This window comes from Ictalurus punctatus, chromosome 16 (assembly GCF_001660625.3).
Source record: "Ictalurus punctatus breed USDA103 chromosome 16, Coco_2.0, whole genome shotgun sequence".
NCBI classification, from domain to species: domain Eukaryota; kingdom Metazoa; phylum Chordata; class Actinopteri; order Siluriformes; family Ictaluridae; genus Ictalurus; species Ictalurus punctatus.
The window spans coordinates 15,406,221-15,430,513 of NC_030431.2; the positions used below are offsets into that span (position 1 = coordinate 15,406,221).

The 24,293-nt window shown below is 37.7% G+C and overlaps 1 protein-coding gene across 8 annotated transcripts; it reads right to left on the minus strand.

Annotated features, from left to right (window-relative positions):
• Window positions 1–1,656: 1,656 nt before the first annotated feature.
• Window positions 1,657–22,874, minus strand: sytl2a (synaptotagmin-like 2a). Of its 8 annotated transcripts, XM_017489633.3 has the most exons (20): window positions 22,768–22,874; window positions 22,579–22,690; window positions 20,392–20,708; window positions 16,525–16,676; window positions 15,031–15,154; window positions 14,256–14,310; window positions 13,951–14,146; window positions 13,627–13,689; window positions 8,873–10,954; window positions 8,181–8,285; window positions 7,942–7,995; window positions 5,868–5,953; window positions 4,978–5,094; window positions 4,649–4,818; window positions 4,408–4,510; window positions 4,134–4,292; window positions 3,795–3,891; window positions 3,619–3,715; window positions 3,228–3,433; window positions 1,657–2,395 (listed from the first exon to the last, which is right to left on the minus strand). In XM_017489633.3, the coding sequence occupies exons 3-20, from the start codon at window positions 20,490–20,492 to the stop codon at window positions 2,259–2,261; spliced, it is 4,104 nt and encodes a 1,367-aa protein (XP_017345122.1). In that variant the 5' UTR covers window positions 20,493–20,708; window positions 22,579–22,690; window positions 22,768–22,874; the 3' UTR covers window positions 1,657–2,258. The 8 variants fall into 8 exon arrangements, with proteins under 8 accessions (XP_017345122.1, XP_017345123.1, XP_017345127.1 ...); XM_017489634.2 differs by lacking the exon at window positions 22,579–22,690 and having other exon boundaries at window positions 22,768–22,870; XM_017489638.3 differs by having other exon boundaries at window positions 10,721–10,954; window positions 22,579–22,810.
• Window positions 22,875–24,293: the final 1,419 nt, after the last annotated feature.

The following is a 24,293-nucleotide window of genomic DNA, read 5'->3' on the forward strand; positions in this document are numbered from 1 at the left end:
TTCATTCAGACGATTTCTTACGGTTCTGTCAAACACATTGGCTCCTGTTTCCACCCATTTGTTCTTCAGTTTTGTTGTGCATTTTCTATTTTCAAGGCATACAGTATTGCTTTTTGTTTTCTATCCTGATGTTTCTCATCTTACTTTTATAACCTTCCCATTTTGTTTATACTTGCACCAAATTTTAGACACAGATGACTGAGAACATCCAACATCTTTTACCACACTCCGTGTTGCATTTCCTTCTTGAAGGAGTTTCGTAATCCGTTCCATTGTTTCAATTGACAACTCTCTTGTTCGGGCCATGTTTCCTTTCAAAAAGTCCAAGGTTAAGGTCTGTAAGCACTCTCTTTTAACTGCAGACTAAGTAGCATTTTTAGACTTGTGCTGGTATTTGTTTTAGAAATGCAAAGTGATTCCATTATTTTTTCCTCAACATTGAGTGATTCCCTAATTTTTATCCTCTACTTGATCTGGAAAAAAAAAAATGCCATTAATTAAAATAATTAAATTAAATTTGTTTGTGTTTCAGGAAGCCAAAATGTTCAGCTATTAACCAAAAATTGTTTTGTGTCATATCTGTGATTTGTTTATTTGCTATGAAGTAAAAAAAGCTGGGTGGTGATTCCATAATTTTTGCCAGAGGGTGAACTTGGTCCATTAGCAGAAGAAAAATAAATAAATAAATAAATAAATAAATAAATAAATAAAAATCAATAATTGTAATATTTTAGTATTGTCAGCTCTCCAGAAGATGTCGCTGTTTTCTTATATATTGTATAAAAACATGTTCGAGATGTGCTGTTTCATCCACTCTAAACCTCCAGCATTATTCTGTTATACGCTTTACTGCAGAGGTATACTGCAGACTTTTCCCCCCATGAGCACAACTTCCTAATTTTTTAAGAACTGAGAAAATGAGAAAATCTTCAGCCCAAATGTGTCATTAAATCACACAGAGATGTTTAAAATGGGGACCTGTCGGCTGTCCTTTGGTATATTATACCGTTTTAAAAAGAATACATTGTTTCAGTCTTCTTGTTCACAAACGTTTTCCTCGTCCTCAGGTTTGCTTTGTCAGGCAGAATATAGCTTGTAACAAACCTAAACCATGTAAACGAAGATATCTAAAAGAAAAAAAATATTAGTGCATTTAGCTCACACCAGCAAGTTTGTCCCCATTACACAGCCATCTTAGGTCACTATTTTTTAATGTTTATCATCCTTTCTGCAGTTTAGTTTTGATATATTAGCTGTGACAACACCAGCCAATTCTCAGTGGAATAAAATTTAAAGTTATATATATATATATATATATATATATATATTTTTTTTTGATACAGTCATGCTGTCTTCAGAAATCCAGATGAAGGTACCTCAGAAGGTAGAATTACCTCAGACATTCGGCATGATGCTTTTGTTTTCCCATTTAGCAGAGAAGATAAAGCTGCCATTTATATACCCCAATCTCCTTATTTATAAGAAATAGATCAAAATCTCAGCAAATGACACAAAACTCAATAAACACCAAATGCTTATAGCCTTACAGACCTATTGTTGTAAATTGTATTGTTTTCTGCAATTACTGTATTTAGATTCTGCAATTATTTGCCCTTACAAATATTTCATATAATCATCAAATAACAGGAAACACCATTTTCTTCACTGAACACATGTTTATTGAAATTGCTTTAATAAAATGATCTGTACATCACCAGTAGAGCTCTTTTAAATACAGTGCTCTAATTATACGCACAGTTTCCAATAGGAAATGCAGAACCTGCTTCTTAGCCTACTAAGGATTATTTCTACAATACATGTACATAATACATATTTTTAAATCCTCTGTGCTACACATTTTAGTGTTTTTCCATCACATCCAACCAACACATCTGACTGATCCACTAATTAAATAATTATGGATGTTGGAATAGGTTTGTTAGTACAGGGGAAAATATTACAAATTTACAATGGCCATACTTTAAGATGAGGATTTGGAAATACTGTTTTCATGGACTATGTTGTTGTTTAGTTTAAAAACTGGCACACTCTCTGTAGCATTTCCTGGAAACATAGACATTTTCAGTACTCCTTGTTCCATACACAATGTAGTGCTTGATGTTCACAAATGTAGTTTCTGATGATCTCAAATGAAGGTGTGTTATGTTTATCAGTGTGTACCCCATCTTCCAATGTGATGTTCTATAAAACTTTTCACACGTTTTCTTTTTTTTTTTAACCAAACACTTGGACTATTACTATCTTGCCATGATGAGCATCCTCAAAGGTACAGTGTCTTCTACCCATTCATTCTTTGATTCGATCATTTTTCTCCACAGTGCAGATTCAGCAGTATTAGAATCCATCCACTTTACGTCAGTGCTGTGACTTTTACCTGGGTAGAGATAGAAATGATAAAATTCTATTACAAGCCTACACAATATACTACAATCAAATTATACCAGAGAGCTATTGATTGCTGGAGTCTGATTGGTCAGAGTGTGTTGAGTAATGTTCTATAATAGCATGGCTTGGACTGTAATTTATCCATCCATTTTCTGTACCACTTATTCTATGCAGGATCATGGAGAGCCTGGAGCGTATCCCAGGAGCACTCTCGTGGCACACTCAGGACACGAGGCGAGGTGCCAACCCATCGCAGGGTATAATTGCACACACACACGCACTCAAGTATTTACACACTACGGACAATTTGGAAGTGCCGATTGGCCTACAATGCGTGTCTTTGGACTGGGGGAAGAAACCAGGGGTCCCCAGTTGAAACGGATGAGAACATGCAAATTCTGCATACACAGGAGAATCGAACCCACACCCTGGAGGTGCAAGGCAAATGTGCTAACCACTAAGCCAATTTGCCCTCCACTTTAGTGTATGTTAAGGTTTATATTAATGTGCTCATCCTAATACTTTCCCTAATAATAACTTACACAGGGATGTGGTTTGTTGTACTTTTCTGTAAGTAGACATTTATTTAGAATTTTTTGGAAGTTATTCTCCAGTGTCAGTGCTTTGTAACAGTATGTAGTAAAGCTGTAATTTAAAAGTTTTTTTTTAATTCAACCAAGCTTTAACTTCAATAGGGAGGAAAAACAAGAGGCTGATAAGGAAACAATTGTATATAGCTGCTATAATGTACATAACAGGAACAAACTTTTATTTGATCTATAAGTAAACCTAGCTGTGAATTTAGGCACAAGTGCGCCTACCTGTTCCAAGGCCAAGCCTTATGCCTCCTATGAAGTGATTACTGAGTCGATCGTGGTCCCACACAGTCAGTTCAACACAGGTGTCTTTCAGGTCCTCTAGTCTGAGGCCATCATAAACCATGGTGTGGTTGAACACTGGGTTTGCTGTTCTCTTTACAACCCTAGTTCTCTGTCGGTTTTTCTGATGGCTGTCTGGAAGTACTGAACTGAAAGACACAATATACATTACATGAACAACTACCAGTGCAGAGATTAAGCCATACACATGTATAATAAAAATAAATACACAGCTTGCCTGTAGCATAATACCCACAGTATATCCACAGCAAGAAAATCTCAGGAAATATTAATACAGTTAGACAAAGTGGTTATATATTTATTACATACACACCATTTTACAAAGGGGTCTATGGACCCACTTCTGGATGGTAGATTCATACATTCCTTTACCCAGACCTGAATCTCACCAGTCTGTGGTGTCTTGTCATCTACAACCACAGAACGCACACAAAATTATTAATTTCACGTTGCATTTGTGTGCACAGTCATTGAAGTTCAAACACTTACTTTGAGACGTCCGCAGAAGGAAACGCAAAGATATTCTCATATCTCCACACACTTCCATGTTGTGGTTAACATGCTTTGGACTGTATGGAGTTGCAATCTAAGACAGAGTAAAATAAATAAACACATGATTCCAGGTATAACATATTTCCACAACAGACATGTCTGCATAAGCTGATGCATTTTTTCCTTATTTGGCAAACTCAGCTTTCCGGTTTCCTTTAATAAACCATCTCTACTCATCAGGTTTATCTAAGAAAATCTGCACAAACAGATGAGGAATTTAGGGCATGATACTGCAAAACATGCTTAGAAATGTTTTAATGTTCTACAAACCCTTACCCTTCCTTTGAGGGTGTGCTCCATCATGTGTGTATTATTGTCCCACTCAGACAAATCCACATTGACCTCCCCGAGAAAACTGTTCCTCCCAAACGTGTCATTATGCCACACAGAGACGTTTAAAGTATGAACCTTTACACTCTCCAGTGGTACCTTATACTGTTTGGAAAGGAGGACATATTGGTTTCAGTTTTTAATATATGCAAAAAAAAAAATAATAATAATTTAAAAAAAATAGTAAAAACGACCCTGCAATTTTTAACACAGTTCATACCCGTAGGATTTCATTATAAGTAGGATTCAGAGTCTTCTTCTTCACAGATGTTTTCCTCTTCCCCAGCTTTGCTTTGTCAGGTAAAAGATAGCATTTGACATACCTAAACCATGTAAAAGAAGATATCTCAATACATTAGTGCAGTTAGAACACAGTAATCAGCAATCAATCCATCCACACTAGATAGATAGATAGATAGAAAAGGGTGTGTTTAAGTAAAGAAGCACACTGAACCACTCACGGGTCAGAACGGTTCCTCTTAGGCTCTGCCACTGCCAAATTTCGGCACTGGACTATAAAGATGTGAAGCTCTCCCAGTTTATTAACATAGTTAATGGCAAATTGGATGGTTCCCTTAACCTCCACATGTCCAAGGTCTGTGCTGTAAATGTTCGTCACACTGCCACTGACCTTTTTGTATCAACACAAGTCGCTCAACGTTATTCACTAATACAGCAATGATACAAACTGACAGATTAAGACTATAACTCTAATGAAGCATGCATATACATGTGTGTTAATATACAATCGAATCATTTTGCTGCATGTGTTAAAATGTAAGGCACATACAGAAGACATGGAGGTGAGGCCAGAAGAGGCACTGGCGTTAGTATTTGTGCTGCTTTTCCTTTGTCTTTCAGAACAGAAACTGTTCACTGAGAGACAGTCACTTCCTTTGCCGTTACCCTAATAGACACAGGAGGATAAAAAGTAAATGTACAAAAAAAAAACATGACTGCATTGATATGCTGCTAGTGATACTGACTATACTTGTGAAATCTGTTGGGAGTACCATGTATTCCAGAAATACAAGTTTATTTAATTAAATATATTTAAATTTCTGATATTCAGATGAAAATCAAGAAAAATACATTCTAGTAGCCACATTTGTGCAATATACCTACACCCGTCTGGCATTGCTTAGCCTCACTGTACACCCTTAGATCACAGAAATGTATACTTAAAGTAACACGGTCGATTCTTTTAATCATACATCTATTTACAATGATCATACAAATTAAACCATCACTGCTTCATGTTAAACTTGTGTCTTGCAGCCCCTCACGTGGGACTGACATGCACAGCTTTAAAATGGCATAAAGTAGAGGGCAAAAATCATGCTAATACTATATTCCATACCAATTTTGAAAAGAAGGGAAGGAATGATGGTAGATACATGGCTAGGTATAATATACAGAAGTACAGCATATCAGTAAACAAACGTGTGAATGCACAATGAAATGAATCATTTACAATATAATCAATATTATGGCAAAATCTGATTAAACATTAACAGCTGATTCAGTGATTCGTAATTAGTCATTAATATGTAAATAATTAGAGAGAGGTATTTTACAACTCATTCGATATGTACTAAAGTGTTAAGCACCATTGATTTAAAGCATGCAGCACTTTCACCATTCACCAAAACTGATGCTAGATGCAGGTGACTTGATTACCTGCTCGTGCATAAAAGCAGGTACAGAGACACTCAGCCTCTTACTCTGCTCTGGGTCCAAGAGAGAAATGCTGAATGCATCTGAAACTGCAGACACCAGTCCAAGAACAGCAAATATGGTCAAGAGAACAGAATAATTGTACGGTCATGCTAATACACTCATGTGAAAAAATAAGTACACTCCATGGAAATTGTTGGCTTTTTTTTTTTTACTTATTTGGACAAGCAAACATTTGATCCTCTTTGAAACAGTGTCTATTAATAAAGTCGATACACTATTACATTTTGTCATAATTGTCACAATTTAAAGTAACAAAAAATAAAATCAGTCACATAGAAAAAGTAAGTGCACCCCTACATTTATCAGACCTTCAAATCCATAAAATTAGAATCAAGTGTTGAAGATTGGGTGCCTGTGATTAAAACCTGCTTAGGGAGTGCAGGTGGAACCTGTCTTATTTATACGACTGCCAATTTGTCCAGGACTGGTCGTCCCAGCCAATTCAGCCCAAGAGCAGAATGTCTGATGCAAAAAGAAGTCTCCAAGAACCCCAAATTTTCATCAAAGGATCTGCTAGTAAGTCTTGCAACTGTTGGTGTCAAAGTGCATGATTCTACATGCTTCTACTGTCTGGTGTTCCCTTCATTATTGAGGTGTGTGGTGTCAATGCCAAGATCTAAAGAGTTCTGTAAGGCCTTCAGAAAAAAAATGGTTGTGGATGCCTATGAGTCTGGCAAGGGATTTAAAAAGATTTCCAAATAATTTGAAATACATCATTCCACTGTAAGGAAAATCATCTACAAATGGCGCAGATTTCAAACGACTGCCAATTTGTCCAGGACTGGTCATCCCAGCCAATTCAGCCCAAGAGCAGAATGTCTGATGCAAAAAGAAGTCTCCAAGAACCCCAAATTTTCATCAAAGGATCTGCTAGTAAGTCTTGCAACTGTTGGTGTCAAAGTGCATGCTTCTACAATCAGAAAGAGATTGCACAAATTTGACCTGTATGGGAGGCATGCCAGGAAAAAGCCTTTGCAAGACTACAGTTTGCCAATGAGCATATAGGCAAAGACCAGGCCTTTTGGAATAATGTGTTCTGGACAGATGAATGAAAGACAGAGCTGTTTGGCCACAATAACAGCAGACATATTTAGCGCAGACCAAAGACAGCTTTTCAGGAGAAGTACCTCATACCAACTGTGAAACACGGTGGTGGAAATGTTATGGTTTGGGGTTGCTTCGCTGCCTCAGGGACTGGACAGCTTGCATTCATTGATTCAACTATGAATTCTGCATCATATCACAGAGTAACACAGTACTTAAGATAATGTAAACCATCTGTCCAAAAGTTGAAGTTGAACCAAAAGTGGACCTTTCAACAGGATAATGATCCTAAGCACACTAGCAAATCCACCAAGGAATGGCCCAAAAAGAAGTAATAGAGGGTTATCGAATGGCCTAGTCAAAGCCTGGATTTGAATCCCATTGAAATGTTGTGGGGGGATTTGAAACCCACAGTACATGCAAGAAATCCCTCAAACAACAGTGGTCAAAAATTCCTGGTAGACAATTATGATTAAAAAAAAAAAAAAAAAAAAAAAAAAGTTATTTCTGCTGAAGGGGGCAATACGAGCTTCTGAGGCCAAGGGTGTACTTACTTTTTCCAAGGAAGAATATCACATCTATTGATATTTATGGTGAATAAATGATTGAAAAAGCTAATTTTCCTTGTGGTCATGTTTGTAATAGGCAGTATTTCAAAGATGCTCAAATATGTTTAAAAAAAGGCCAACAAGTTCCACGTGGTGTACTTATTTTATCACATGACTGTATATGGACAGAATAATGCTGCTTACTACTTGGAGCATGTTTATAAACATAGTACTTCATGTGATTCATCAGAAATATAATGCTCCACTGATAACTGTAGGTTTACATTTCTTGCTCGTATGTTATCTTACATTAATTTTCTAAGCCTTCTTTAATGAAATCAGTTAAAAATACAAGGGAAATGAATATATGTTTCAAGCGACAACACTTCTACATATTTATAAAAGTTTAGCTAAATATTTACCTTCCTCCACTGTCTGTATTATGCCACTGCTTGGTTCATTTTTCCATCTTTCATCTTCATGGTGTTAAATGGAATAGCCAAAAAGTAATGTGAAACAAAATGCAGTGTAAACACAGATGATTTTGAAAGCACCCAATGGTATCCTTTGTCTATATCTAGTAGTTACTGAACATAAAACCTGACATGACTTGATGAAGCATGAACAGCCATTTAAAACGTTTCAATATCAAGTTACTCACTTAAGGGCAGGGTTACCAGGTCCTCTAAACTCTTGGAAATAGAAAGGGGTCTGATGCTGGCTTGCTTCTGTACTGTTCTTACTAGGCTAGGACCCTCATTGTCACCTAAAAGAAATAATGTCAAACTGCAGGATCAATATATAGCTTTACAACTTACAACAGACATCAAAAACCTGATTACTACCTATACAAATGTACGCTAGAACTAACATCTTTTTTTTTTTTTTAATAGAAAATGAAGTAAAAAACAGTAGCTATAAATTACATGGTATTTTTGGTCTTAAACTTATCAAAGATTTAGCTTATTGTGAGAAGTCATTCTAGTTTACATATTAGAATCCGCCTTGCCATTGGCTTTAACAAAAATGGACAAAAATAGCTTTATAACAACAAATATAACTGGTTATTTACTGTGCTGATAATGTCGTAATCGCAAAGATCACATGATGGTATGAAATATACCGCTATATAATTAATGTTTCTTTTTTGTTTAAAGCGATTATCTGGAAAAGTTAACCTGGTAAAAGTTAGACATGCAATGAAGAAGTAAGGTTGTAAAATGATAGAAAAATTATAGAAAGTATATAAAACAGATGACAAATGGTGGACATTGTCGTAGTAAACCCTGCTTCTAGCAAAACTCCAAATTGTTTTTACTGAACCTTGACTGGACCAAGTAAATTAGTGCTCACAGGCTGAACTTGTCCGAGACAAAGACCAGGCTTCAGCTGATGTGCTGCTGGAGGAGTCAGGGGTGATCTCAGACTCAGGCTGGGATTTTCGAGAGGGTGACATGTGTTGAGAACTCTCGCACACATGTACTCTGGCACACTCTTGCTTGTCTGGTTGGTCTGAAAACCCAGATACGTGTGCGGACTCAGCTAAGCTTAGGGGATGCTGACAGCTCAGATGAATGGAAGTTTTGCACTGTAAGCCATCCAGCTGCATTTGTTTGGTGAGCACTACTGGTATTACATCTTTAATACCTTCAACAGATCTTTTAGTAGTGGTCTTTCTATGGTGATCAGGTGATGTTATCAGCTGTACAGAGGTTTGTCCTTGTGAAACAGGTAAGGGATGGACTTGACTAGTCTGTTTATTATTGATGTTGCCTATGCAGATTGTTCCTGGAGCCTGGGAACTTCCAAAGCATGGTGGAGAGTGTGGAGATGTAAGCTGGTACTGTATGTTTCTCTCAGATGTATTTCCTGGTAAAGACAGGATATGCTGCTCTAGCCTCTCAGCCAGCAAGTTCCCATCTTTCCCAGGACTTGACAGTCCATGTGGATACCTGGTCTGTCCTCTGGGTGTGTGTTCCAAACCTTTCAAGGGCGTCTTCTCAGTTGGATTGATATCTATAGGAAAGGCTCTCAGCCTTTGGTTGGGGGACCCAACCATTCTAAACTCCTTGACTGGATATAAACCTCTAGACATTATTTTTGGCATGTGTCTTGGGCTGAGTATTCTGGATTGCTCTAGGATTTTCATTGTATCACCTGTTGACTGGTCACTGTGATCCTGAGAGACTGAGCTGATATTTCTGATGGGGTAGGACACTGAACTGAACTTAATGCGTTCGTCTGAACCCACCATGCACGTCTTAAATGGAGATCTATTGTATGATGTCCTATCTGTGTCATCTAGAGGACTATTTACAGTGACTCTTTTGGAACGTTGATCGAGTTTCCCCTTTGATGAAGCCTTTAACTCACCAAGCTCTCTGTTTGAAAAGGAGCTACTTGTCTCAAGACTTTCCACTTGATTTGGGGTGGTAGAAGTGGTCTGCTCAGTAATAGCCTTTCTGACTGACAGCACAGGAGAATAAATTTCCTTTAGTTCATATATATCCATTTGTTTAGTTGGTAAATTCAGTGACTCAGTCATGCTTTCAATTTCAAGTCCATGCTCATGTGGCTTCTGACCAGTATCGCAAGATGACGTTTTCTCCTCAACAAATGGTATAACGGAAATGTTCTGTCTGGTTTGATTATGTGACTCAAAAAAACCTTTATATGACTCACAAATATCTGTATAATCGAAATTTTTTGCTTTTGGTGGGCTTAAGTAAAACTCTACCTTTGATATCTTTCGGTCTGACACTTTGTTCTCATTGGTCTCTTTTTTTTTGATACTCAATACTTTTGGCTCTTTGTTCCTGCTCTCCCAAAAAGACATCAGGCTGGCATGTCGATTTTGTGATCCTTCATCTTGGTATAGACTCTCTCTTCGTTGGATGTAGTCATCAGCTAAGTTGTCCGATCTATCATCTATCATAGAAAGACATGGATTTGCTTCAAGTTCTCCTGTTACAAAGTTCAGTCCAGAAGCAGAATTTTGTGCAGAACATCCTAAAATTATGTTGTCTTGTTTGCCATCAGGTCGACACACATAATCCACATCATCTTTATCTAGCAAATATTCCGAAGTCTCAACTCTGTCTTTTCCTAAAAACAGCCCAAGTAGACCCATCCTAAGTTTTGGTGAGGGTTTTGCTTTTATTTCTGTCCGAGTGTGAGATGCATTTTCTGTGTGTGGAGTACCAGAACACGCAGGACCTTCTCTGTTCTGCTCCTCTTGAACACCAGGCCTTTCGTTTCCTTTGGACATCATTCCAACCCACCCAAGTACCTTACTGATGGAGCATTCATCCTCCTCTGTTAACGTATGGCATTGGGTCTCTGTGCTGAGTTGATTGACCTTACCTTGTTCTACAAGAGAGTCGGAGGGCTCAGACACCTGCGAGGAATGAGGCTCAGCAAGATCCTCATGATGATCTGCAGAATAAACACTCAGATCAGGGAGCGACTGGAGAAAGGATCGGACTTAAAGCACTAATCCTGGCTCACATTTCTCAATGTCCACTATAACCTTAATCATAATGTGCTTAAAAAACAAGATCCTGCATCTTCACTTCTGTTCTGAAATGCACAATGAAAATGGAATGAAACCTGTCCATAGTTTTTATAATGGCTGAGTGGAGCCAAAAAAAAAAGAGTCATACATGATTTGTTTAATATTTCAATCCAAATACCAAACATGCATTTTTGAAATCCACAATCAGACAGGAGAAACACATTCCTTGCAGATTCCTCACATTCCTTGCCAATTCACCAATCACCATTTGTACATATTGTCTTCATACATGCATGAACAGGAATATACATGTATGCATGTTATATGTGCAGGCAAGCAATTAGTATGAGGAATGGACTGTTACGCCACTTAAGTGCTGTTAAAACTCAGCTGGCTGTATCTATATAATGTAAAAAAAAAAAATTTAAAAAAAAGTTTGGTTATATGGATTTACTAGACGTAAACATTGTATACTGAACACATAGTAGTACACTAAACATTACTATTATTTATTTATTTATTTATTTATTTATTGACCTAGCTGCATGTCTAGAGACTGATTTGCAAGGTGGGACTGTGTGCTGGTTGTGCTTGTTTTATAAACTGGTCCAATAATCCATTTTTTGTTGTCAGAGTACTCAACTCTTGGCCAACTGCTCAAAACAGAGGGGCCAGAACTGATTTACTCACCCATTTTGAAAGGGAGAATATCAGGAAATCTACAGCAGCACTGAGTCTGTGTCCATTATGTTTATTTCCTTTTTTTAAATGTACCTTAGTAGTAACGCCACACACTGCTCACGTTTGTAATCTCAACTGCGCTTAGCTCCCCCTTCAGTTTCTTGCCTATTCTGCACCACCAATCTGCTAGATTCTCTGGCACCCATGATAGCAAGCTAGTTCATTTCACTATCTGGACACCCCAGAAAGAAGCACTCTAAATCAGAGGAGAAGGGCGGACTGGCGAAGCTTGGTGATGAAGAGGGGAGTATCAGCAAAGTCACAGCTGGAGCTGCTGTCTTTACTCCTATGAATTTCCACCTATCCGTCATTTCCTTTCACTGTTGGTTTCAAAACAGTCTTAGAAGGAATATAGCTGAAGAGTTTTTGGTTAGTGTTAGGGGTGCCAGGCTCTCATAAAGCAGGACAAGGTATCAGAAAGTTATTACTGAATGACTGATTTGCCTATATGTTTATGCCTATTTCATCTTATCAGAGATAAGTAAATTTAAAAAGTAAATTGCAATATAAATAACTAAAACAAGTATTATTATTTGTATATTTATATACACACACACACACACACACACATATACATTATATATATATATATATATATATATATATATATATATATATATATATATATATATATATATATATATATATATATATATGCATGCAGTATACATATTTCTATGCATATCGTATAGCATGATTTAATCGTTAAAATGGTATAATATGATCCATTTATGATTCAAGTTTTAGTAAACTGATGGCAATGTTTCAAACTCATGTTTCACAAAGCAGTTAAATAAAAAAATAAATAAAAAACTACATGTTCAAAGTTGCCTTTCAGAATCTCTGGTGATTATCTCAGATTTTACATAGAAACCCTGACTTTCATGTGAACTTCCCTGGAAATGAACGGCTCTATACCTGATTTTAGGAGATAAATATACCATCTGTGTGTGTGTGTGTGTGTGTGTGTGTGTGTGTGTACTGTATATTCTGGTTATACATGGCAGCTTAGAATCCTAATGCAGGTCTACATTCCTCTACATAATCCCCCCAGTACCAGTCTGTTTCTTAATTTGACTGGATGTATACTACGTCTCTACTGATACTGTTTCTAGATCACTATCGTCCTACACATTCCATAGACTGCCTATTTCATTCTGAACTGCAGTACTTTTATTGTAAAATGTTATGCAAAATGTATTACAGTTTAATCCACAGACCTGAAATATATAGGTTTGCACTTTAGGCCAAACAGTGATTATCAAATGTACAACTAGGATAACTTTTTATTCTTGCATGCTCTCTCCAAGAAGAATTTTGGGCCATATTCACAGTTGAGATAAGTGTGTGCAGTGAGGATTGAATACCAGAATCACGCACATAGCTATTGAGACCCAAGACATAACTCCACACTATTCAATAGTCACACAAGAGTTGCACGCGGCGTGGAGTTTGAGGTTTCTCTTGTTACATGTGATTTTGAACATGAACTTAAGATCATTGTTCTTGGACATTATCGGCAACCCTGGAAGCGTGACCTACACACAGATGATCTGCATAATCTAAATAGGAGCCCAGAAAATCAACTTAAGCACACGTGTAGCCCATTATTCGTATTCAGAAATAACTTTCCCTGCATAAATATCGAAATAACCTTTGGACTTACGTCACCGACTCTGAATACTGCCCTTTGAGACATAAAGACTAATGTTGCACAGAATAGATGTGAGTCATGGAAAGCATAAAGGGCATGCTTGTGTTAAACAGCCATCCCCAAAACCAACAACAACAAAAAAGCCCAGACGAGGTTCACACGTAGCATTCAATGGAGATCAGTCAATCAGACTTACTGTGTGTGTGTGTGTGCAAGGACTGTGTGACTCTGACTGTGACTGTGAGATCTTCGCACCGGCAGCTCCAGCAAAAACACAACACATTCATTATGCACCGTCAACACAACCTAACAGAAGAGTATACAACAGCCTTCAAATGTTCATAACCAAGTTAATCGCAATAATTTGAAGATTTGATGGCTGCCATTTCAGGTCAAAAAAAGTGATCAGTTTGAGATGGACTTCCTCTGAAATAGGGTGTAGATCATCATTAGTTCTGAGTCTGAATCACACAATCAACTACATTTTTGCAGCAGCTTATGAATAATGAGTGAGTTTCTCACCCTCAGCAGGGATCTGTGATGCCCGGTACGGTTTAGGTGGTGATGACAGTGACTCCACTGCTGGCTGCTGATCTGCAGGAACCTGGTGCGAGTTCCCTGGTATCTGTTGGATCTTTACACCAGTTTGCAAATGTCCATCTGTCTTTACAGGAGAGTCTAACCCTATGGGCTTGCTGTTGAAAGGATTCTGTCTAGCCTACAAAAGCAATAATATCAGTAATTACACAGCAAAAAAAAAAAAAAAAACAAAAAAAAAACAAAAAAAAAAAACATCATTTACAGAAAACTGAATTTGATTGATGTACCTTTGTCTGAGGGTGTGTGGAAGGTTTACATTCTGCCCCTTGGTAGTGATCCTCCCTGTTAAAGGAAGCTATGATTAATGGCAACACTACGGTATATTCAATAATGCAAATTGTTCTGTCTTTCTCGATGCCAAATTGTTGCTATTAGAAAGCCACTCTACAGAACCCTCTATGATTGCAGGACAGATTAATTTTGTGAATATAACCCAGTGATTCAAATATTAAGCACGTGGGTCCAATATGTACATCATATTTATTTAATGCCTCCTGAACAGATCACCTACAAAACAAAATGCACTGTAATAAATTATTTGAAGCATTATGAATTATATAAACAGCGCTTTTCCTATTATATTCACAATTAGATTGACGCTAGTATATTGAATGCACAGTTTTAAATTATTGAGATTAAAGAAAGAAAAGAAAAAACATAGCTATGATAAAATAAAAGCTACAATGAACTACCACTGTATGTCAGATTCTATGCAGTCAGTTTTTAATGTACAACTTGTCAAGAGTATTTTTGATCATTAGGAGAACAATGGGAAATCTGAAATACTGCTACATTTGTGCTTAATGTACCGAGTTTCAAGCTAATGCTTCCCTAATGGCCGGATGTTGGGTCTGTGTGAGGTGCTAAGTGAGTCTTTAATCAAAGAAAGTGGACTTTTTCTGAGTCATACTGCTTAAATTGAATAACTTTATGATATGGGCGAAATCAGTCTTCAGAAAAGCTTTATTTCTGTCAAATCACATGTCTATAATAAATGCTCACCTGTTATCATATGCAGATGATGACGCTTCCCCTATTATTCCAGACAGTTCTGGTGGGATATAGATGTCCTTGCTCTCACATTTCAAAAAGCTAGACTTTCCTGGCCAGATCTGTGTGATCTCCACTGAAAGACGGACATAAAATGTGTAAAACAGAGTAACACAAATACACACAAATGTCATCCCATAGAAGCCCAATGCAACAACAAACTGAGCGGTATCCTGGATAATCAAATCATTTAATAATGTAGATCGATCCACATTTCTTACAGTTAAAAATTTGCCTTTGTCCATTATACCATATCACTTTTGAATTCGCATATCTGATACTGATGAATTTTCTATAACAGCAGCTTTGACAATAGTTACATTTCTATAGTAACAACTCACTCATAGGGACTTGTATGTTGGAAATTCCACACGCCACACTACAAGGCTAATAAAAAAATGTGGTAGAATATGGTGAAGCTTTTTGTAAAAAAAGATTATCGTTTATTTACAGAGTCTCCAGTGGAAGATCTTTTAACTGTCAGTAGGTTTTCCACCATTGGGATACTTCTGGATAGACTGAGCTCCAATTTTTTTGAATTATTAACTTAACACGCGCGAGAAAAAAAAAAAAAAAAAAAAAAAAAGGAGGTTGGTGACAGAACAAAAACTAACTTGTTTCCTGAACATTCCACAACAATAAATGTATAAAAAGTGGAAAAGTCGATAAATGGACATCTTTCTTCCATCCATTTTCCATAGCGCTTACCCTAGACAGGGTTGCGTGGGATCCTGGAGCCTATCCCAAGAGACACAAGGCGAAGAACATCCTGGACAGTGTGCCAACCCATCACAGGGTACAATCCCACACACATTCATACACTACAGACAAATTGGAAATGCCAATAAGACTACAACGCATGTCTTTGGACGGGTGGAGGAAACCAGAGTACCTGGAGGAAATCCCCAAAAGCACTGGGAGAACATGCAAACTCCACACATAGGGCGGAGGTTGGATTTGAACCCCCATCCCCGGAGGTGAGAGGCAAACGTGCTAACCATTCTTATCCCAGACCTCCACTCTTATCCCAGACCTCCACTCCACTCCTGTTCCAGACTACCACTCCTGTCCCAGGAAGACTGGGGATGTTTTTTATTATTTGGCCAGAAAGGGTTACAGGGCAACTCGTTAGGTTTGGGAATGTAATGTCAAAAAAGTGGGAGGTTTTTACTTTCGTGCAGGCTCAAATATATGAAGTGAAACAGATAAAAGCAGATACCTGTACAGATAGTGGCATTGTGTTAACTCAGAACATTATGCTCTGGGATGTCATGTACTGGTGTAAATAGTAGCCCTGTAAAGCTTTGTTTAAAGGTGTGTTTCTGCTGGGGGGGAGGCAGAGGCATGTGATTCTGTTTCCCAGAACGAATTTACTGACACTAACGAGAGAATTAAACCGTGATCTAATGAACGACTCGGGGTTGGTGTGTCTGCTGGCACACTCACTTATAGTCACAGGTTTCCTGCGTGTCATGGAGGCTCTAATGATGTCGGAGCCAGGTATCTTGTCTCTGTGTCTGTTTGACTTGGTCTCGTAAAACCATTCTCCTGTGAGGTACTTCAGTTTTCTCTTGTCTCGCTCGGTCTTCTGCAGCTTTCTGCATGGATGAAAAAGAGAGGCATGTTAGAACTGAGGCAGGCTTGTTTCAACAGAGACACCGACACTTTATTATTGTTACTGGCATTTTTCTGTGGAACAGCTGCAGTAAAGTCATATTTAAATAGTACGAGGCTCGGGTTACACAGCCAAGTATCTCTGTGTGTTGGGACTGTTTCCACAGCACCTAAGTGTTTTCTCATACTCAAAATAGTACCACAAATTAAATATGCATCAGGAAAATCACAAGACCACATTTTGTTTAGATCACAAAGCACTAACTCTGTCAGATCAAATTTGGCTCAAAGTTTAGTACATCGTTTGCATGCTGTGTACATTTCGTAGCCTATTAACCCAAAAATTTTGAATGGAGTGTGTCTTAACTGCATTAAGGCAAACCAGAGTTTTGTACTTTTATGGCATTGTTTTTCAGCTTCAGGCACTGGCAAGCTCTTCAGTGTGCTCTATAATGCTCTAGGATGCCCTGCTCTATTTACTGCATTCATTTCTCCTCAAAAAACAATATACTCCTGAAGGACTGAATGTACAAGATTTAGACCTTAAAGAATGCGACTCCTGGAGATTAACCTCTAACTTCATAAGGCAGATTTACAATGGCATCTTTATGGAGAAATTCCAGACATTCTTTGAGGTCAAAGATAATTTTCAAACACAGTTTAACAAGACAAAGATTGCACTGAAAACAAACAAACAAAAAAAAACTCCACAGTAAATGAGTAATTACTTCGAATAATAATCTACCGTGACCTGACCCCAGCAGTTACTGAAGAGAATTGAATGAACGAATGAATATGGTAAATTCACACATTCTCAATCCAGAAAAGAGCTACCGGTCGGTCTGGGGATTAAACGCACCGCTTAAATACCTTACAGAAAAACAGTGACATCAAAAATTGGTGGTGTGCAGTTATCTATTGTGCAGTTATCTATTGTATCTTTTGTTTCAATAAAAGGAACAACGTGAAACTTTTCAAGGGCCCAGGAAGTTCATTAACTAATTACATTTAATAAAGAAGTAATCAAGAGGCTTCAGGAGGTACATGGCTCTGACAGTAGTCCTGGCTGAAATTTAAAGCACAGGTCTAAATTAATGCACATGCTCTAATATGTTGTTTTTTTTTCTGTAGTAACAGCTCACTCACAGGGGACTTGCATGGTGGACCATCCACATAATCTAAGTGTAAAAAACATGTTCTTTAACGTTAAGTATAACCGTTGATATTGTGAAGCTTTCGATAAGAACATGTCTATTTAAAGTTATGTTCCTTCACATTTCTGCCACCGAAGTCTGCAGGACCCAGGATTAACAAGCTGCATTTATTTCTCTAATTAACTTGAAGGCATTGAGAGGGACCTCATCTTTAAAGCTGCTGTAAAGTAAAGAATAACATTAACTAATGAGGATTAGAGGTCGACCGATAGTAGATTTCACTGATACCGATATTTATGTTAATTGGTTGATTACAGATTGATTACAGATTAATCAACGATCGTATAAAATTGATACCGAATGAAAACACTCAAGTAAAATATTGCTGAACATTATACAAAAATAAACAGTACTGACTGTACCATGAAAATGTACTGTACTTGTTTAAAAATTAAATATATTAATATGAATGTATATTAACTATTCATAAATATTAAAGTAAACAAAAGATATACATCCAATCTGAACCAAAAATAAACACTCCAAAAAACAAATAAAATAGAGACAGCCAAAATGAATTTTAAAAAATAATAATAATTTTTTAAACACTTCAAATAACACAACAAAATATGTCAGCGACAGTTTTTATTTCACCTCTAGAGACCGCTCTCGTACTGTATAATGACAGCGGAAAATTCTGAGCAGCTCCCGCAATGAACGCAACAGGAAAAAATATCGTTGTGGATTTTTTCAGATAACTGATCCGGCAATCAGTCACCGATGCCAATTAATCCCAAAACCAATTGATCGGCTGACCTCCGTTCCACAACCTGCATTGTAACTATAAACCGATAAAACATATGAGGTCGTTCTTTAATAAACATACAGTGGGGGAAATAAGTATTGTTATTCACATGAAATCAGTATTAACAGACATCAATATTACCTCCAGAAATCTGGAAATATAAAGAATTCACAATATTAAAGTCCATAAACAAAGTTATGTGTTGAATGACACATGAAAAAGTATTGAACACACTATGAAAAAGCATTTCTCCAAGGCAAATTAAGGCAAGGAACCAGCTAAAATCCGTAAGAAATGATACCCCCTATCTGTGCAAATTAATATCAGCTGGGTTAGTAAATTGATGGTATATAAAAAGCTTTTCGTTACCAAGGTGTCACACAAGAAACATCTCATGATGGGTAAAAGCAAATGGCTCTCTCAAGACCTTCGGAACCTTATTGTTGCAAAACATATTGATGGAATCAGATACAGACATATTTCAAAACTTCTTAATCTTCCTGTAAGCACCATTGGGGCCATTATCCACAAGTGGAAGCAACATCACTCTGTCATCAACAGGACACTCACAGGATCTCCTCACAAGATTTCTGACCAGGGAGTCAGAAGAATAGTCAGAAGAGTAGCCCAAGAGCCAAGGACCACTCAGAAAGAGCTCCAGAAACACTTGGAGGCAGCAGGTGCCATCGTCACAGAGAAAAAAATAGGCAATGCACTCCACTGCTCATGCTCACCCCGCAAGACTCCATTACTAAAGAAAAGGTATGTCGAAGCTCGTTTAAAGTTTGCTACGACTCATTTGGACAAGCTTATGAAATACTGCGAGAGTGTAGTCTAGTTAGACGAGAGCAAAATGTAACTTTTTGTCTGTCATACTACACACCATGTTTGGAGAAGAAATGGCACTGCGCATCACCCTTAAAACACTACACTAACTGAAGTTTGGAGGTGGAAGCATCATGGTGTGGGGCTGTTTTTCATCACATGGTACTGGCAGACTTCATATAAATGAAGGAACGATGAATGGAGTCCTTTACTGGAAGATTATTGTGAAGAATCTGCTGCCATCCACCAGGGTGATGAAGATGAGACGTGGGTGGACCTTCCAGGTGGACAACGATCCAAAGCATACAGCAAAGGAGACTCTCAATTGGTTTCAGAGAAAAAAAATCAAGGTGTTAGAATGGCCCAGTCAATCACCTGACTTGAATATAATTGAACAAGATTTAAAGACAATATGTTTAGAAGACTGGGCCAGAATCACACCTGAATACTGTGGCCAATTAATTTCTTCATACAGGAAGTGTCTTGAAGCAGTGATTACAAACAAAGACTTCTCCTCCAAGTATTAAATACTTTTCATTTAGTGTGTTCAATATTTTTTTCCTGTGTCATTCCTCTTTATTACACTTAACTTCATTTATGGACTTTAATGTTGTGAATTCTTTATATTTCCAGATTTCTTGAGTTAATACTGATTCCTGGTGAAAATTTCATGTGAATAGCCTCATTGGAAACATATTTACTGAAAAAAAAAAAAAAAAAAGTTCAATACTTATTTCCCCCACTGTATATCATAATTATGTCATTGTTGATTATTTTCCTATAATAACATGCATAAGAGCATTGTGTTTTATTCCTTATTATACTGTACATCCTGTATTCCTATGGTACAATACATCCAAAAAAGAAACATTTACTTAAAATATACAAACTGAACCCTTATGCTATGTCACTCACTTGATTCGCTGCTCTTCTTTATGTTTCAGCTCAGCATCTCTCTTCAGAACCGACAGGATCATCTCCTGCTCGTCCTCTGTCAGGTAGCTCAAGTCAATCATGATGATTGCAGGAAAAGATTTTGGATCACAGAGACTGTGCGTAGGCCGAGACTGTTCTGGGATCAGTCTTCAGACACTGCTGATCAGATATCTTCAGTTTGAGTTCAAAACAGACACCACAGCATCACTGAACTTAAACAGAGGCCTGAGGACTGGGAATGCATCGGTTTCTGTCCGCACGTACGTGTCTGGATAACGTGGAAAATCAGGAAGGAGCTGCAAAACAAAACACATAAGGGCTGTGGCTCAAACAAACAGCTCAACATCAACAAAAAGCTTCCTTATACCAGACGTCATGTCATCCTGTTTCCTAGTATCAGATTAATGAAATTGGAAGTAATGGGCTTCTGAAAGAGCCAACTGATTCTCATATCCCAAACTAAAAAATAAGTTACTGCATATCAGTCACAGTACAACGCAACATAAAAGATTTTACAAGGAGTGTGTGATGGGGCATTATCAGCTGACCTTTAGAAGCAAAATGTTACTCATTGTGGCATGCTCCAAAGTCTTTCTCTTGTTTTCTGTATTCAAAACTTTAAAAGGTCAGCCTCAAAAGCATATAAATGGCTGGACGTTACACGGCTGCCGAACCAAAATTCCACCCGAAGAGTCATGTTTATCTGAGCCCCTCCGAGACAAGCACTTACAATCAGATTTGCGCCTGATGCTCAGAGTGCTGTTTAAAAGTTAAATTACATTAGAGAGCGAACACGGCCAATCAGGAACAATTTAGCATGCGTGTTTTCTTAAAGTTTAAAAGGGACGTGAGCTGCAGTCCAATTCTTTTCAGAAGGAAATGCCAGTACTAATTACTATTTCCTGTTACAAGTCATCCTGACTGACTCACTTCCACAAGTCTCAACAAACTGACTTTAACAGGATTTGGGGGGAAAAATCTAATAGAAATGTGTGTTCTTTTTCACTTTATAGGAATGATTTGTGAAGAAGTCTAGACAGTTGTTTAATCAGATTTTTATTTTTAGAATTGAAGTTTAGATTCCTGGGTTTAAACTAGCTTGTGATTACTGATGTAATGCAAATCACATATTATTGATAATAATTATGTACAATAATGCAGCGCATAATAACATTTAGCTCACATTTTGCACAACATTTACACATGAACAGTTGTGCTGGAATGAAAACAATCGAGTTCTTCCTTCTCGGTACTGAGATACTGGAAAAAGATCAACACTCCATGATTGTTTATCTATAGGGTGTACGACAACCCTAAGGTGGAGGAGAGCCTGTGTAACCGTTACACACTTTATCGACTTTATTCAAATGTCCTCGTCTTCTGTTCAGTGTCATGAAGCTTGTCAAATATACTGACGCTCTCATATTCCAAGGAGGCTCACTGTAAATATATCCAGAAGAAAACGAGTAATGCAAAGCGTACAAACCCAACCTCCATTACCTACAAAAGGTATTTTATCATAAGTACAGGTAACTGTTTTCATCATGATTTGTAGCATAACTACAGAGCAGGGCATTTAGAAGAACGTGTTATGACAGGAGTCCATCACTCTCAAGTCAAAGATAGCCAAAAGCGACTTTCTGTCTGACTTTTTCTGTCTGTCGGTCTCTCTCAAACACATTCAGGACTAAATTTCTAACTCGTCTTTAATGATCCGTTGATGTCTCGAAGCTTTCCTGAGAACATTTTTAACGTTCAACTTTGACTTTAGTCGAAACTGTCTCATAAAAACTCTTTTTGTTGTTATTAAAATAAAAATTAGTCATTTTAACGTGCTGAATACAACACTGCCCTAAGCTGAAAGTTAAATCATCCTTGCAGTTTTTGTTTGTTTGTTTGTTTGCTAAATTGCCATCACAAGTGTACATCAGAAGTGTAACTAGACAATTTAAGACTCAGCACCAATAATGACAGTGATTCAGGGTGAATATGGCCCATACCTGTTAAAGCATGAGCCTCTGCTCTTGTTACAGCATGCTGCATATTTTACAAACTACAAACACAGCAGAGTCCATGACCAGCTTAAGCAGCTATGAGCCCTAATCCACTGTTTTGCTGATCTACTAAAGTATTTGTAGTAAACAGAGTAAATGAGAGAAAGTTTACCTCTTAGTGCCTCTTGGCTCCAATCTCTCAAACTCAATAAAAGAGAGGAAAAGGTAAAGGATGATGATAAGACTAGGGTTAAATATGTACTGCTGGAGACCTCCTGAAGCTTCTGATAGAGCAGATATACAGTAACCCGTTAGTCATGAGGGAAAAATAAACAAACAACGTTTCTTATAATAAACTTACCCTGCAACTCTGAGCATACGCGCTCAGTGACACAATCAGAGACAAATCTGATCTCAGATCAGATGAAATGAAGCAGCCAATCAGAGGCACGGGGGCGTGGCCGTGTGAAACCAGACACGCTAACTACGTGATCTTTTAATCTCGGAAATAGGGCTTTTCAAAATAAAACCTTCTGATGCCTGACCAATGAGTGTATACTAGTATATGATTTAAACATTCATTGAGCCTGCTACACAAAATTGTCTGGAGTCTACAACACTGGCTTGAAAGCTGGTAATGTAATGTAATTTATTAACTGGATCACTAGACTAAAACCAAAAATTATTGTTGAATCCTATCAAAGTCTGAGTGTCACAAAAGTGACATCATTACGTATTGATTTTAAACAGCTTGGTTTAACTCTGTGTTGGAAATAAATGTGTGTTATAGGGTTCATAAATGTGTATGAGGAAAAGGCTAAGGAAGCAATAATTTATTAATAATATCCATCCATCCATCCATCCATCCATCCATCTTCTACCGCTTACTCCTTTTCAGGGTCACGGGGAACCTGGAGCCTATCCCAGGGAGCATCGGGCACAAGGCGAGGTACACCCTGGACAGGGTGCCCGTCCATCATAGGGCACAATCACATACACATTCACACACCCATTCATACACTACGGACACTTTGGACATGCCAGTCAGCCTACCATGCATGTCTTTGGACTGGGGGAGGAAACCAGAGTACCCGGAGGAAACCCCCGCAGCACGGGGAGAACATGCAAACTCCGCACACACAGGGCCACGGTGGGAATCGTACCCCCAGCCCTGGAGGTGTGAGGCGAACGTGCTAACCACTAAGCCACCGTGCGCCCCTATTAATAATATATGTTCAATAAATTTTTATTTATTTATTTATTTTCAATGGAACCCTAGTCCTTTTATTCCTGAACTTTTCATATTAGGTCCAAGTTGTCATTATTTATAGGTTTACATGTTCTTAAACCCATTCTTAAATTCACTTTATATTATGGAGCTCGTCTTTGCTACTATACTTGCGCTGCTACATTACACAATAGTTTATGGTTCACAGTTCATGCTCTGTATATTTACTGTCCTGTGTATTTATTATTGTTTTCCACTCATCTCACACTGTTGTGTCTTCGCAATTTATGTAGTCTTGTGTACTGTTCTGTGTTGCACCGTGGTCCTGAAGAAACACCATTTCGTTCCAGCGTATACAAGCTATATAGAGGAATGACAATAAAAACCCAATTGACTTGATTAAATCAATTAAATTCAAGTGATCGGTCAAACAGATGAGTAACTATGAGAACTCAATATAAATACAACTTTGATAATTGTAGGTTGTGATTTTCACTACTGTAACAAAATGAAAAAATCACAGGCCCCTGGATTCACTATATGGCCAAAGTTTGTGGACACCTGACCATCACATGTGTGCTTTTTGAACATCCAATTCCAGATTATTCTCCCTTTGCTGTTATAATAACCTCCACTCTTCTGGGAAGGCTTTCCAATAG